A 16988-nucleotide genomic window follows, 5' to 3' on the forward strand; every position below is an offset into this window, starting at 1 on the left:
AGCACTGTTTATTCTGCCCTGACGTAACTACTTGCATGTTGCTACATGAGTATGATGCCAAGGTACCACTCAAATACAGAATCCCTGCATCAATTGTCACCACTGACAAGATGGCTGATGGCAAGACAAATTACAAGGAGTATCTACTTGGCATATGTCAGAAATGTGAAGATGAACTAGGTAAAATAGTCAGTGCACGCATTCTTGGTGCGCATTCTGATCTACATGCTGCAGATTCCAGATACCATCATAAATGAAACGCAGCATTTCATCGTGATGCTCACAGAACTAGCCATAGACAGCAAATGTGCTGCTGATGACCATGCATTCTCTGAAACTGTCAATGTTGTTCGTGGTGATCGCACAAAAGTATGGAATTCTGTTGATGTTGAGGCAATCTACACAGACAATGGTGGATTTGTCATGTCCAGACGTACCTTAGTTGAGAAAGTCGTCCAACACTTCGGTGATGAAATCCTTTCATTATATTCTCCTGGGATGGCAACATTACTGGTGTTCAGAAAACATGCACCTGCAAATCTGAAGCTTGTGGATGGTGATGAGAACGATAATATGGATGAATGTGTACGGAAAGTTGCCAAACAGATTTTGAGGGAAACCAAGGAAATGAAGCGCGATTTCAAGTCCTACAACAAACATATCAATCGAGAGATGGCAGCTGAATCTGCAAGTGGGACACTGATGAAGTTACTTTCAGTCATCACTCCAAAGTTCCAAAACTCACTGCAATCCACCATGGTCGGTAATATTGTATGTTCTGTTGTAACATGCCAGCCAACTCCATTGCAAATAGCATTAGGAGTGTTCCTAGGGGAGCATAAAATGCTCATCACAGAACTGCACAACTATGATGTCTGCTGCTCCTACGATGAGGTGCGACACTTTAAAAGGTCAGCTGCTCTTCAGTCCTTAAAGGCCAAACTGTTAGCTGGACTGAGAGATGCTACTCCTGGGGGGCTGGTGCAAATAATCATCGATAACTTTGATGCCATGATCAGTTCACAGAATTGCCGACTTGAATGCCATGACATGGCAATGCTTGCAGCCCAGTGGAAGGCAGATCGTGATCACCTCGATGGTATAGACATGTCAATCCCTCGCCTCTCAAAGGAGGGAATGAAGCAGCCAATCCCTTGCAAAACACCAAGAGTTGAGTATGAAGGTCCCTAGAAGCCCGCTATGCCCATGGCTGCTACCAACCGTTTTGACATGTCAGATGCCTTTGTTGATGCCACTAAAGTATCAATTGACAGAGCTCGAGATGTGGACTTCACTTTCATCAGCGATGTGCTGTTCAAAGCCAACACTCCTGAGTACAATGGCTACAACACACGGCTTTGTCGTGAATCAGGAATGAGTCCAGCACCTAAATCAGCAGTTGCATATCTGCCCCTCAAACACAAAGGCAAGTGATCCAAATACTGTGCTCACCTCAATTACTAGGGGATTTGAAGTCACCCGAGAGTCAAACCAGAATACACTGGTCCTCACATGTGATCAACAAATCTCCAAGATCGAAGTGGACATCACCTTCAACCAACCAGAACTGCTGACAGGCGTAGTGGTGATTCTTGGTGGAATGCATTTCCTTATGGATTTCATTGGTTGCATTGGAACCCTGATGGCAGACAGCAGCCTAAAAGAGATACTGGCAACCACTTTTGGGTCTGTTGACAAGATGTTGCAAGGCAAAAAGTATCCACAAAATGTTAGAGTGCTGCGTCTGCTTACCGAAGAGCTCCTCCACCCAGTGTTTGAAAAGTATAATGCACGTGTGAACAGCATGGATGACCTGGAAAATGTTCTGGATGAACTGGCTGCTCAATCGCACCACAAATATGTGGGTAAACAATGTCATCAAGCCAACATTTCTGATGATGAGGTTCTGCAGAGCATCACATGAAGGTGACTGGCATTTACATATCGCAACAGCTGAAGCTATGGTATCATACATGTTTGATGCAAACAAATACAACTACAGCAGATATGGCCTGTACTACGTGCGCTCCATGACCTGGCTCGGTACAGAGATTCTGGACAAGTTCTGCCAAGGACAACAGTCGTTGCATCACACTGCTGGTATCTACACTGGAGAGTGGAGTGATATGTTCATTGAAACAAACTGGACGAGGAAAGGACATGGACCAGGTGGCATCATTGGTATGACAGAGAGCCCCCAAACAATGGCGACGTGGGCATACAGCATGGATGCAACTTATGACCCTGACTGGTGACCTGAAGAAGGTGTCTGGGGATGATGAAAATGCACAAACCACCCACAAGGAGGAGGCTGTAAGTTGTATCGCCAGAGATTGGCATGATTGCCATTCACTACATGAAGCTCTGGAGTCACGCTTAGACCCAATGGATCTAGTCACCCATGTGGCAGGATGTCTGCTCAACATCTCAAATGGTCAAATAGCCCAACCAAATGTAAAATACCTTCAACAAAGTATCAACCAACACTTGGAACACAGTAATATGACAATTAGACTGCACTAGGAACTGGTTATGTGCATCTTTCCATGAAATTGGCATATCTATGAACACTTTTGAGGGCCATCTTGGAATTACGTGATCAATATGATCACGAAATGTTCAAATAACATCGGAATCGGATTCCTCACCCTCAAAAACATACATTTAGGCACAAAAATCATCATTCTACTGCACTTGGAACATGAGGTATGAAAAAAATCTATATTTTCATTATATGCGGCAGCCATCTTGGCGGTCATCTTGGAATCTAAAAATGCCAAGCTTGCAGCAACTTCCCAGCCAGGCAAAATTTCATCCATACACCAAGTACTATTGAAAAATGCAAAGAAATGATTTTTACCAAACACTGCAAGGTTCCTAGCCTGAGATCCAACAATGACTTTTAAAGATCTGCAAGGCTCTTTGTCTGAGATGGGGGACAGTGTTCATCAATCAACAATATCCCATTCCTTTCACAAAGCTGTCCTCTACAAACAAGTTGCAAGAAAGAAGCCATTACAGAAAATGATGCATCTAAAAGCTCGTATTGAGTTTGAGAAAAAGCATCTTCATGAAACTGCAAGCATTTGTATAAATGTTTTGTGGTCAGACGAGACAAAAATTGAACTTTGTGGTCTAAATTCAAAGCACTACATCTGGTGAAAGCCTAACTACACATCACACAGTCAACACCATCCCTACTGTCAAGCATGGTGGTGGCAGCATCATGTTATGGGGCTGCTTTTAATCAACAGGGACAATGGACTGGCAAAATGGACTGGCGTGCTCCTGCTGAGAACCAAACTCGTACAATGCTCCTGGTGTAAACTACAATAAAATGTGGCCCACTGAGACGCAGGCAGGCCAGGTGCAAAGTACAAGAGAATCCTTGATGAAAACCCGCTCGAGTCAATCATGAATCAAACTGGGTCGGAGATTCACATTTCATCAGGACAATTATCCGAAGCCACCACTGGAGTGGCTGAATAAGAAGAAAATTAATGTTCTTGAGTAGCCCAATCAAAGTCCTTCCTAACTTGAACCCAATTGAACAATAATGGCGAGACTTAAAGATTGCAGTCCATCAACGATCCCCATCAAACTTGGCAGGACTAGAGCAATTTTCACGTGAATAATGGGCAAACATTTCACCATCTCACTGTGCAAAGCTGGTAGAGACATACCCAAAGAGACTCATCGCAGCCATTGCTGCAAAAGGTTCTTCCAATAAGTACTGACCTAAGGGGTTGAATACATTTGGAACAATTGAAATTTGATTTGTAGGTTGTTTTTTTTTTTGTTTTTTTTTACAGATATTCCTGGCATGTAAGTAAACTACTTCAACTATAACAGTGACTTGTTTGATTTCTTTAGTTATGAATAAAAAAGTTCATTTGGAAAAATTGTTTCTTCATAATTAGTAATTTATCTAAAAGTGGCATTATTGGTAGGGGGTGAATACTTTTGTACTGCTATTTCAAAAGTTGTACAAATTGTACACACACACACACACACACACACACACACACACACACACACACACACACACACACACACACACACACACACACACACACACACACACACACACACACACACACACACACACACACACACACACACACACACACACACACACACACACACACACACACACTAATCAAAATCTAATTACCAGCTGTTAATCTAAAACACCCTCCATAATCTCTTGTTTTTCTCTTCATTTTAAAAATCCTCCAATAAATCCCCTCCAAATTATCTTATTTGGAGGGGACTCCATGTCTATGTAATCAATAAGTGGTCCCCGAAAGGATGAGAGTCCACAAACTGAAAAATCATTTAAGCCCTATTAAAAACATCAAACTATGCAGAAGTTAAATTAACCACAAAAAATAAATAATCCAAAAATATAAGTACACCATGGAGAGATGAAATGAGATCGTTGATCAGAGAATAAAAATGGGTACGAGTGACCCATTTCTATTCTTCCTCACCGTTAGAACTCGAGGGAGCAAGCGCACAGTTAATTTAACACTTCTAAAATTAAAATCTTGAGTGTACGTCATGGCTGGCGTGCTCCTGCCAAGAACCAAACTCGTACAATGCTCCTGGTGTAAACTACAATAAAATGTGGCCCAATGGGACACAGGCCAGAAAATGTAGAAGATGAACAAGAAAAAAATACATTAATAAATAAATCATGAGGCTTCTTTAACACTGACCTCTCACCTTCCACCTTTATGAAATAGCAGTTGCAGCATCAGTTATTTGTACCAAAGAGGCTTCTATTTACGCACACATCAGACCCCATTACCTCCTCAAAAACACACTGCATTGCATAATGGACCGACATCAAATTATGAATCCATCTCACTTGTTGCATCACCACTGAAGTGCATCTGTGCCGCTGATACAGCACCTACACATTTCGGGCATGGAGGGTAAAACCCGACATAATGGACTCATTCTGGGCAGGAAAATCAGACTTCTCTCAATTCCCATTTTGATTTTGATGACTTTTTGAGCTTGTCCATAGCAATGAATTTCAATGGGCTTTATGCAGATATTGCAATCAAGTCACATGGGTAGGCCAATTCATGAATGTTTGCAGCCAACATGGCACTTTTACAAATGTGTATTTTTGACATGCTTACGAGAAACCCACTTCCTTGATCCCCTTCATTCTTTTCAACAACTATGTCAAAGGAAAAAATAATAATAATAATAATAATAATAATAATAATAATAATAATAATAATAATTAACCTTACACTTGGTCATGGGCACGGCAAGCATAAAAGTTGTACAAATGCTAAATTGTAGCTTTTTAAGTCGGTCTACAAGGTCTCAGTCTATAGCTCCCCATTATGCTCTGGCACACCAGCATCAAATCTGTCTCTCCTGAAAATCTGTGGAATCCAAAGCTCTCAATATCATTGCCATCTCTGGCAATGAGGCCGGAGCACAAGAAGTGTTGCTCTCACATTGCAAACACATCGATGGTGTACATGTCACACCAAACAAAAATGTCCACATCACGTTTAGATGTCACCAAAGAAAAAAAAAGGATTCAATTTGTACAAAATTAAAGGATGGTTTGCAAAACTGCATTGCTCATGATATCACCTACTCATTTCGTCGCTCCCAGGCAGTCCTGATCCACTCCTCACGCATTATGGGCGTTCCCAAACTGACTGCCACCTGGAAACATGCACAATATATCCAAAGATCAGGGGACATGTTCACGAAGGCAAAAGACAAAAAATAATAATAATAATACTTGAAAAGCTTAATAAAGAGAATATAATACATTGGAACAAAGTTTTTTTGTTTAATATTATTTTGCAAAGAAAGTGGCGGCCTGTGACAAGGAACACCCATTTTAAGGAATAGCCGTTTTGGTGGACAATGTTGTTTTAACAAAAGTTATAACTACAGGGTGCCCCACAGAAAACCAGGAAATTTGGTACAGTTTATTTAAAACAAAACAAAAGCAAACTTAGATGTATTGTAAAACAAAGATACACTTTATTTTCAAACAAAACAAAAGCAAACTTAGATGTAGTGTAAAACAAAGATACACTTTATTTATATGGTAAAATACGGCAAAATAAATCTCAAATTTCCTGGTTTTCTGTGGGGCACCCTATATTATATATATATATATATATATATATATATATATATATATATATATATATATATATATATATATATATATATATATATATATATATATATATATATATATATATGATTTCTTTTTAACCATCAAAACCTGTGGAGTCAAGGGGAGGAAGAACAAGGGGAGGAAGAACAAGGGGAGGAAGAACAAGGGGAGGAAGAACAAGGGGAGGAAGAACAAGAAAAAGGAATGGGAGCTTAACGCAGTGGTTCAAAGGATAATTTATTATTCTACGACAGCAGAACCCTTTAGATTTAAGAAGAACACGGAGAGCACATAAAATTATAAATAGTACGTACTAATATTTTTCGAAGCAATAAAAAGAAAATCTATGAGTATGAGGAAGGAACACACAAACAGCAGCAGCCACCATGACAACAGCAATAACAACTGTACACAGTAGAGCGCATAGCTCCGTCAAGCGGAACAGTTTATGTCTTTGATCCCAGTGATAGACCGGATCTGCATCTGGACCTTAACCAAAATCTAATTGGCATATTCTTCACACCTACCCAACTCATTCACCAAGTTTTGTTTTAATCCATTCACAGAGTTGTGAGATATTGTGCTATACATCGTTTTTGGCCCTTTTCTCAACTGTGAAGAATCACTTAAAGAAATTTAAAAAAATTCTCATCCAGATTTGGATCCAGATCTTCACTAAAATCAAATCAATCCTTCCTTGTCACACACCCAACCTGTCCACCAAATTTCATCCGAATCCATTCACAACTTTTTGATATATCCTGCTCACGAACAAATAGAGACTGACAAACAGGGGTGAAAACAACCTCCATCCACCTTCGGTGTTGGAGGTAACTACTGTGCGTGTTATAAAAGATCCTTTTTACCTCCAAACCCAAAGGTCGACAGAGGTTATGTTGTCGGAGATTATGTTGTCGGAGGTTATGTTTTTGGAGGTTATAGGTCTGTCTGAGGTTATTGTCTGTCTGTCTGTGAGATACAAAACGTAAGCTGTTCAGCCTGGCGGGGGGTATGCGCTCTATCGAGTGTCGCTCTAGTTTTTCGCGAGTTTCACCTAATTTTACATCCTCATTGAGATTCACAAATAGACATGAAATATGTTTGTGAGGTACAACATGCTGTCTTTTTACTAAACCCGTTGGCTAAGTGACAGGTAGGCATGCCAAGTTATGGATAAATTGAGCAAAAGTACTTGTGGCCAAAAGGGTATATCAGATCAAACTGGACAAGGTGGGTTTTAATGAAACAGTTTTAATTATTTTTAGCAACATCACAGAGAAAGATCATGCCTGAATGCTTGGTATCACCCTTTTTTTAATTACTCTATTTTTGGGGAGAGGCTGGAGGGGGTGGCAGGGGTTGAAGTGAACAAACCTTCAAATATGACAAGTCCATGCAGCATATATATTTGGTATAACAAGGTTGAACATTTCCACATATGCATTTCAGTCTTTTTTACTTACTGTCTCTCGTCCGGTCATGTTCCCTGTGATCCTCCTCCAGGACGCAAGTGTTCTTCCAATAACCCCATCCTGGTTAATCTTCCAGGCTTGAATTTAAAATCTACTCACTGGACACCTCACCGCTTTTATGACTCCATTCTCCCATATGTGGAACTGCCTTCTTGAGGATGTTCAATCGCACCCTTTCATCCAGTACACCCCATTCCTATCCATGATCGATTAACCCAACCCAACCCCTCTTACTTGCAGGTTACTCTGTCTGTTTCTCTCTTTTTGCCATTTATCCATGCCTTTACTTGTGTCTAACGGCAGCCCTAGGGTCAGTTCATTGCCTTTTTACCCTGTCATGTCACTCTTCCACAAGCCTCAATCGATTTTGTGAAGAACACAAAATCCCCACAGTCACTGTTTTTACCTGTTCTGCTTTAAAACAAGGAAATTATGGAATCAGAGTTACAGAATAATAGCTGCATCATAACATGCTGCATCATTGCTTGACAAATTTGTTAACTTACTTTGACTCAAACTGGCACGATGAGCCATCAACCAACAGCATGCAATTATCTTCAGGAATCATAAAAGCGGCTCATCAAGGAAGTCAAGGACAAGATAATTTTTAAAAAGATAACAAGAAAAAGAGCAATCAGAGATGCAGACCCTCACCAGGACTTCTTTTGTGTGGTGTTTGTGAAGTTTTGTATGGTGTATTTTGTATGGTGTTTGTGTACTGGTGCGTTACGTAATTAATAAGACATAATTAGAAGTGCCACTATATAACTGCCGGCAGTGATGAACGGGTACCAAGATGTCCCGCTTTGATCGGACACCTGACTCTGACCCATGACGTATTTTTATTATTATTAATTATTCAATTGAATTAATGCCTGGTGTTGGCTAAATGGTTTGGGTGGCGAGCTTTGGATCCGAGGGTCCTGTGTTCAAATCCCGTTCAGCTGTTGAATTAATACCAGGTTGGGTTAACTCAGCCTGTCATCCTTCCGAGGTCGGTAAAATGAGTGCCAGCATGCTGGTATCCTGTGCCGGAGTGGCGACCCGTCTAGGATTGTGTCCAATAGCCAAGGAGACTGCTTAAGCAGCACCAACGCTCTGCACAGAGTATGGTCCCAATCTCCTCCTCCTAAATTAATTTAGAATGGGATTAAAATAAATTCAATCCAAATCAAATGGAAGACCAAATCGTCGACCGAGAATTAACAGGGTCTATCTGACATTGCATTCAAATTTAGAAGTCCATGTAGAAGGGCAACAGAGGAAACTAAGTAAGATTATTTTATATGTACCTGTTATGTAGCACACGATATGAAAATAAAATGTTATGAGATAGCGGCAATTCCACTTTGAATTTTTGATTTCATTTTTCTCAAACTTTAAAAAAGTGTAGTTGGACCCTGTTAATTCTCGGTCAACGGAATAGGTACAACAGCCCTGCATTGGAGTATTCAGAAGGAACCCAAACAAGCAAAAAAGCAAAGATGAACTCATCAGGGGAAACCTGAATAGGATTCACATTTCAGCTGCTACTCCTCTACCCTCAAACACATCCAGGCACAGTCAAGTGAGCATAAACAACAAAAAAAAGAGAACCCGTATCAAAATATTAAATAAGTCTGGCTGCCAGGCCATACGTCCGATCAAGCAAAAATTTAAAACATGTATTCCCCATCACTGCTAGATCATAAATGTGAAGTTTCACATCGATTGATTAAGCGGTTCCAGAGAAAACATTAAATATTTTTCTTCAATCCAATATGGCTGCCAAACCATGTGACCTATCAATTATTCCTTCACAAGCTTGTACACCCATGACTTGTGGAACATTTGTGTGAAGTTTTCCCTTGATCTGTCCAGCTGTTCTGGAGAGGAATAGGTTTTAGGGTAAATCCAAGATGGCTGCCAAACCATGTGACCTATGACATCATATGTGTGAACTATTTGTTCCTCATGGATAGGCGGTCATACCTGTAAAGTTTCGCCTCAATCTGTTCAGCCACTTCAGAGACGATATTTGAAAGTTTTTATATTTTATTTTAAACAATATGGCTGCTGAATCACTTGACCGATGACGTCATAAAAATTTCTTCTGTGGACCATTTTATCCCGAGATGACCCTCAAAAATTTTCATACTGATCAGACGTAACATTCCACATATGCAATCATGATGTCATAACGAAGGCACCGATGACATCATCAAAAAAATTACACTTATTCCCCATGAGTACTAGCCGTGTGCTAAATTTACATTTTTTCCTTGGTGTGGTTTCAGAGATGAAGGTCCAAAGTTTTTCCAACATGGCTGCCGCACCACATGACCTATGACGTCATAATTATCATTAAAACATTCTACATGAGTCGTCGAACATATGGTGAAAATTTTGTCGCAATCCAACAGGTGGTGACGGAGAAAAATACAAAAGTCATGTGTGGACAAACAGAGGACAGACAGACAGACAAACAAAATACACTCACCTTCAGCAAGGATAATAATATTAATCACAGCGAATGGTTCAATCAAGCAGTGAAGCTGAAACAGTTCCTCGAAGTTTACAACTTACCCTGTACTTATCTCCTTCCGTTCCTTTGGCAACAAGGTGGGTTACTTTAGCAGTGAAGTCTTTGCGGATGCTGCCACCCATATGATGCACCAACGTGATTAAAGGAACCTTTGAGATGATTCAGAAAAAAAAACAAAAAAAAATGCATTAAATAAGATGGTCATGGTCTCTAGAAAAATAGAACTCTCAACCAATGGGGAACATGAGGTACAATACACCAAAACAGTGCCGCAAGGAGCAAACATGCCATCAATGCCAAGTAACAGCAAAACCTGGCCAAAGTTTCAACAATTGATTACAGGCGTAATGTGCTGTACCCAAACAAACAGAAGCGTATATACATACTATCTATATATATTGTAAGCTGATACAGGCAACATTCCTCTCATCTTGAAGCTACTTCACTAGTCAAGCAAATTTGTTTGCGAATGCAGAGCGATGTCACCAATGGTAGGGGGTAAAAAATCACGTTTACCTATTTTGCTATTAGTTGCACTTCCTGCAAGATTTAATTTGCTTGCATACACTCAACCACATTCAATGCATACATACATCAGGTCATAATATCTCGGTTCTGACAAAGTCTGCTTGCACGCGTTTCCAAACTGCGTCGACGGTGGAAAGAGCATAAACCAAAACGCCGAATTGCACAAGAAACAACTATCCTGGCCCACCATTTATTGGTCATGACGTCGATCTGCATTGACTTGTGAAGTCACTTCACCAGTAGAACAATGCTCATGTAAATGTTACTGGCACTGTGTCAAGAATAAACTTTGTTGGTCAATCAAACGAGGCTGTTTTTATTTCAAAGGTCTGGCCATGCAGTTAGTATTCTTTCAAGTCAATCAACTCAGGATATCATTGTTGCTCTTCAGTAAGAATTTGCTTGAAGACTCACCAGCTCGTCCTTGCTCCGGAAGCCAGTAAAACAAAGTACAGCACCCACCATTGCAGTACAGTAAAGGGGACGCGAGGAAAAAGGTAGAGGCTGTTCAGAGAGGGACATGGATATCAACATGACAGATTCATGGCAGAAAGGCACAATTTCAAATACAATGAACAAAAGCAATGCGGTCGAATATTGAGGGTACCGAATACTAGTGGGACCTTGCAAGACACTTGTGCTAACCAAGCACCTCTGGTTGCAAAGGCCAAGTGACAAATTAACAAACACCAGCAGGAGAGGGGCAAAAAAAAGAAAAAAAGAAGGGCGAACCTGCTGATGCTGAGTGCATTGAGAGATAATTGGAGGTCCTAGGATACGGCACCGTCTTTGTACCAATTGCTCGTAGGACTCGCCCTCAAACTCTTTGACAACAAAAACTGTCTCATCCAAAGATGCTTCATCTTCACACCGTTTCAGGAACTCCATGCCAGTTGAGGAACACAGCACGGGAAGGTCCAGCAGCTGGGGAAGGGGTGCGAGATACTATTATGTATGTATGTATGTATGTCCACTACCTGTATGTATAGGTAGTTGACAGAAAATAAATGGAAACACCTGGGTAAATGAAGGACACCAAGTATACTGAAAGCATCGGCTTCCATACAGGTGTGGCCCGTGTGTTAATTAAGCAAATAATATCCCAGCATGTTTCGGGTCGTATATAAAAATGCTACACAGGCCTGGTTGCCTATAATTATGGCTCGCATGGCTGCAAGAGGAGACCTCAGTGACTTTGAAAGAGAGGTAGTTGTTGGGGTGTGTTTGGCCAGAACTTCAGTGATGAAGACAGCTTCACGAGCAACGAACGGTGTCCAATGTGATGTCGGCATGGAACTCCGAGGGACACATTAATTATCATCAATCATCATCATCATCATCATCGAGCAACAGTGGGTGGAAGCACATACGCCAGGACCGTGATATCCGTGCATTAATTTGAAGTGCAAAGCAAAGCAGGCGAACAACTACAGATCAATTGACTGCAAATTTCAACCTGAGACATGAGCAACACAAACCGCTCATCATGCCTGACAATGCGCATTTGCAAGTCCAGTGGTGAAAAGTGCACAGGCAATGGACTATGTACCAAACAGTGGAGAAATGTGACATGGTCAGATGAATAATCCTTCACCAAGTTCTCGATAAACGGACGAGTGCACGTGTAGCGCCAACCTAAAGAACTATACAACCCTGAGTGCTTGGTTCCAACAGTGAAGGGTTCTGGTGGTTCAGTAATGTTGTGGGGTACATTTTCCTGGCATGGTTTGGGTGCAGTCATTCCCTTAGAAGGTGAGGTCAATACCAATCATTACTTAAGGCTCCTGAATGATCATCTTCACCCCATGTTGCAGCATTTCTTTCCTGTCGGGAGGGGTGTCTTCCAGGATGACAATGCCCCCATCCATAGAGTACATGTGGTCACCCAATGTTTGATGAGCATGACACTGATGTTAAGCATATGTCATGGCCTTCTCAATTACTGGATCTGAACCAAATCAAACATTTATAGGATATTCTGGAACGATGCTTGAGACAGCATTTTCGACCTCTATCAAGCAGGTGTGAGATGAGACTGTCTTGTGGAAGAATGGTGCCACATCACTCCTCCAAAAGCTGGTGGAATCTATGCCGTGGCGCATACAGGCCGTACTGGTCGCACTTGGTGGCCCAACACCCTATTAAGTGGCATTACATTAGTGTTTCCATTTTTTTTGTCCACTACCTGAACATGTATGTATGTATGCATGTTAGCACCAGGCCTGTGCAGCATTTTTATATATATGATCCGAAACATGCTGGGATGTTATTTGCTTAATTAACACACGGGCCACACATGTGTGGAAGCCGTTGCTTTCAGTTTTCTTGGTGTCCCTCATATTATGTATGTATGGTAATTCCCATGCACAACATATTTTAAGCAAATACAGCAGAATAAAATCACGTTAGGAAAACAAAAAAAAAAAATCTAAATTTTGAGTATACCTCTGGAAAAAAAAAAACCAAAAAAAACTTCTTTTCCTTTATCCAAGTGCAGCATTTCAATTGGATCATTCTATCTCTTATGACACCATAATCGTTAAACTGTCCCCTCAATGATGGTGCACACGATGCAATGGATTTTATCTTTTAAGGTGACCCCAGAATTAATCTTCTTCTTCTCTATGATGCTGCAAATGTGGTACACTAAAGAGGTGTTGTTATTTTCTCCTCCAGTTTTTATTGCAATTGGTCAACCGTCACCACATCTCATCTCAACAGGAAGGCCAAGGTGGTGGGGTGAAGTGTCTATATAGATGGTGTGACTGACAAGAAAAAGGCCATTTTTCTGCACCCTTTTTTTTGGCCTCTACATTCCAGCCAGTCGCGTCTGATAACCAGCTGTGTTGTGCTCGCCTTATGCATTCTCATAAGTGTTGAGAAGCATGATGTGGATATTTGAGATCGGCAGGTGGTCAGGTAAAGGAGGTGGGAAAACTAAAGTACCTGGGTTCGACGTTGGAGGAGGCAGTCAGTTGCAGTGAGAGAGTAAAGGAGTGAGAGTTAAGTGGAAGAGTGTTGCTGGAGTCATTCACGATTGAAAGATTTCAGTAAAGGCCCGGTCACACCTTGACGTTTTAGCCAGCGATGGCAACGTGTTAAAATTTATGTAAAACACTGGCTTACGTTGAACTTTTGATGTTTTTTTTTTAAAGATTCGGACGTATTCATAGCGACTTGGTCTTATGTATAACGCATTGGTAACTACACAGAACGTTTCGTTGTGTTATAGATAACTTATACCAACGAATGCTGAACCTGTTGTCGGCCGACACAACCGATGCCCAACGATAGTCTAACTCAGGCATAGCGCGTTGCACGCATCGCCGACGATGTCGTGGCATAGCCTATTAAAAGGCTGACGCACAACGATTCAAATCATAACTGCCGTAGAAATGGAAGGGTCAAAATCGCGGTCACACCTTGGCGATCTTGCCAGCGTATGCCGACGCAACAAAAAGTGTGTCTAAAACGTTGGGGCACGTCGAATACGGTATGGGTAAGTTTGGTATGCGTGAGTAGAATGCTAAATACGCTATCATAAGTCGTAGTAAGTAGAGTACGTCAAGAAATTTTGAACATGTTCAAAATTTTACGACGTACTCGGCGTATGACACACGTTCCGCATGCGATGGGGATAAGTTTTACACACGATATGCGGACGCTTACACACGTCCACAAAGGCTACTTATAAGCTACTCATAAGTCGAAACACGTCGCGGTAATGTCTTTTTTATGTGAAACTTATTTCTCACTTATGTTTGACGTGCTTTGAACCAATTCTTTACGTAGCCCCAACACACATCGACGTATGTAGACGTATTCCAATGACGTCTTCCGGTCGACAAAAAAAATAAATGAACGTGTTTCTAGGTTACAACTGCCATATAAAGACGTGTTCCCAGCGGTTTTGGGAATTGGTATATATAAATGGTGTTCATAAAAGGGGAACCCAACAGTGTTTTCGAGTCCTTTTTGAGTCGATGTCCATGTCAGCAGTAACAGTATCAGTATTACTATTAGTATTAGTATTAGTAGTAGTTTGTTCATGTTGGCAGTCGTAGGTGGGTGTGAGGGGGAGGGTGTGGGTTATGATGGATCGTCCTTGCGTCCGCGTGTCCACGGGTAGGTTCATAGGCTGCCACTCAACGATTTAAATGGCTGCATCTCCACTATTGAAAGTAGACGCTTGCGCTCAACAATTGGATATTTTTTACACTCAACGACTTTTAAACGGTACCACTCAGCTAGTTTCATTGTTTACAATGAACGATTTAAATTGCTGTCACTCGCCTTTGTTTTTTTTTGTTTTTTTTGACGCTGGGGTTTGGAAATTTGAAACGTTTCTTCTGAACGTGTTAAAACGCTCAAACTCGACTATTTTAAATAGACGCTGCCGATGGACAATTGGAATCATAGCCAAGCTAGACATCGAAGTGTGAACATCCTCGTCATGCCGAAGAAAAGTTTGAAGAATGCTGCAAATAAGTGTCCTGGCCGTGGCCGTGGACGCTGACGCAAGGACGATCCATTATACCGACGTCTTTCAGCCTATGAGTAACTTAAAAGTAACGTCTGTCGACGTGTGGCAACGATCGCGTAACGTGCCAACAACACGTTAATCATAGGTAGGAAATAAGTTTCGGGTACTCTAAACACTACCTCGGCGTGTCTCAACTTATGATTAACTTACAAGTAGCATGTGTTGACGTCTGTCAACGATCGCAGACCGTGCCTACAACTTGTGGCCAGCGTAGCGGAACGTGTGAGTCATACGCCGGCATACGTCGTGAAATTTCAAGCATGAAAAAATTTGAGGACAACCGAAAAGTACAACGTTTAAAGCCAACGTACAACGACGTATGGCAACGTACTACGACGTATGCCAGCGTGCTCTCAATGTTATCAAAACTTACCCATAACGTATTCAACATGTGCCAGCGTTTTAGAAAAAAAATTCAAAAATAGGCATACGTTGGCTAAAACGTCAAGGTGTGACCGGGCCTTTAGACCAAGGGGGAAGATTTACAAAATAGTAATTGACTTGTATGGAGGGGAAACCCAAATCCTGAGACAGGAAGAGCAGCAATTGCTGCAGAAGACAAATGTGGACTCTGGAAAGGCTGGTGGGGATATCTCCATACCAAGAGAAAGGATGAGTATATTAGGAGATTGATATAAGCAAGGGACGTTAGAATAAAACATGCATTGGTTAGGGACTACACTTAACAGGGAGGAAGGAGACACGTGCACACACATGAATACAGCCCCAATGATTGCAAAAAAGACAAAAGCAAAATACAAGGTGACATCTCAAGAGAAATACACCTAGGCAAAAATAACATTCCTTTCCTGTAGTAATTCTCTGCAGACTACTGTAATACAAGAGTAAAACTCATACACTAAATGTGTAACTGTAGCATTTTTGCTTGGGGACAACTCAGAAAACAATAAAAGAGCAGGGAGATACAAAAAAATAAAAATAAAAATAAAGAGTTGGACAGATTGGGAATAGACAAATAAGACTCAATAGAATGGTTAAGAAGAGGTCAGCTCATCTGGGATGGAGAACAAATCATAACAAAGACCAAAGACACTATACAATTGGCTTTAAGAAAACGACAGGACTGCCAATCGGACAGGTGTAGGTTCTGAAGGTAGTGAAAGAGCACGAGTGATCTATCAAGATGTAAAAAAAAAAAAAAATAAAAAAAACTCATATCAGAACAGTTGTACACACAAAGACACACCAGAGTATGCAGAGTAATATCCCGTGAGTAATATCCCGTAAAAATATAACCTCAGTCAATATCCCGTGAGCCCCAGAAAACTCATGGAAACACGAACCAAAAGCGATCATTGAAAACAAGGAAGTAATGCTCACATCACACCTGATCCCAGAGTGTGAACATCAAAAACAAAGCATTGCGACCAGATATAGTACCGAGGAACAAAAACAAAAAAACGTCATTGCTAATTGAGGTTTCAGTACCCAGCGATTTTGGACCAAACACCGAAATCAAGAAAATGACCAAATACCAGGAACTCAAGAATGAAATAAAAAGATCCTGGAAGCTGAAGAATGCCAAAATTGTACCAGTGATAATTGGAGCAACAGCAATGATGAAGAAGAACCTGAAAGAGATCTTAAAAAACCATCCCTGGGAATTTTCCTTCAAACGAACTACAGTTCGAAGCAATCCGGCACTCAATGACGATCCTGAAAAGAGCCCTCAGAACAAATTTTGAGAACAAGAAATCTTCACAACTTGGTCCATGAATGGTAATCCTTTAT

General features: G+C 41.0%; 1 protein-coding gene across 1 annotated transcript in view; it reads right to left on the reverse strand.

The window, feature by feature from the left end:
• The window catches only part of ECT2 (epithelial cell transforming 2), a 113592-nt gene that overhangs the window by 70451 nt on the left and 26153 nt on the right, over positions 1-16988 (reverse strand). Inside the window, exons 3-6 of the mRNA XM_085854424.1 lie at positions 11426-11617; positions 11108-11197; positions 10207-10314; positions 5630-5700 (exon numbers count right to left, since the gene is read on the reverse strand). Coding sequence (XP_085710550.1) covers positions 5630-5700; positions 10207-10314; positions 11108-11197; positions 11426-11617 — 461 coding nt within the window. The remainder of the gene's footprint in view (positions 1-5629; positions 5701-10206; positions 10315-11107; positions 11198-11425; positions 11618-16988) is intronic.

The sequence above is a fragment of the Eptatretus burgeri genome, chromosome 14 (assembly GCF_056783735.1).
Source record: "Eptatretus burgeri isolate ZD-2024b chromosome 14, Ebu_testis_v1, whole genome shotgun sequence".
NCBI classification, from domain to species: Eukaryota; Metazoa; Chordata; class Myxini; order Myxiniformes; family Myxinidae; genus Eptatretus; species Eptatretus burgeri.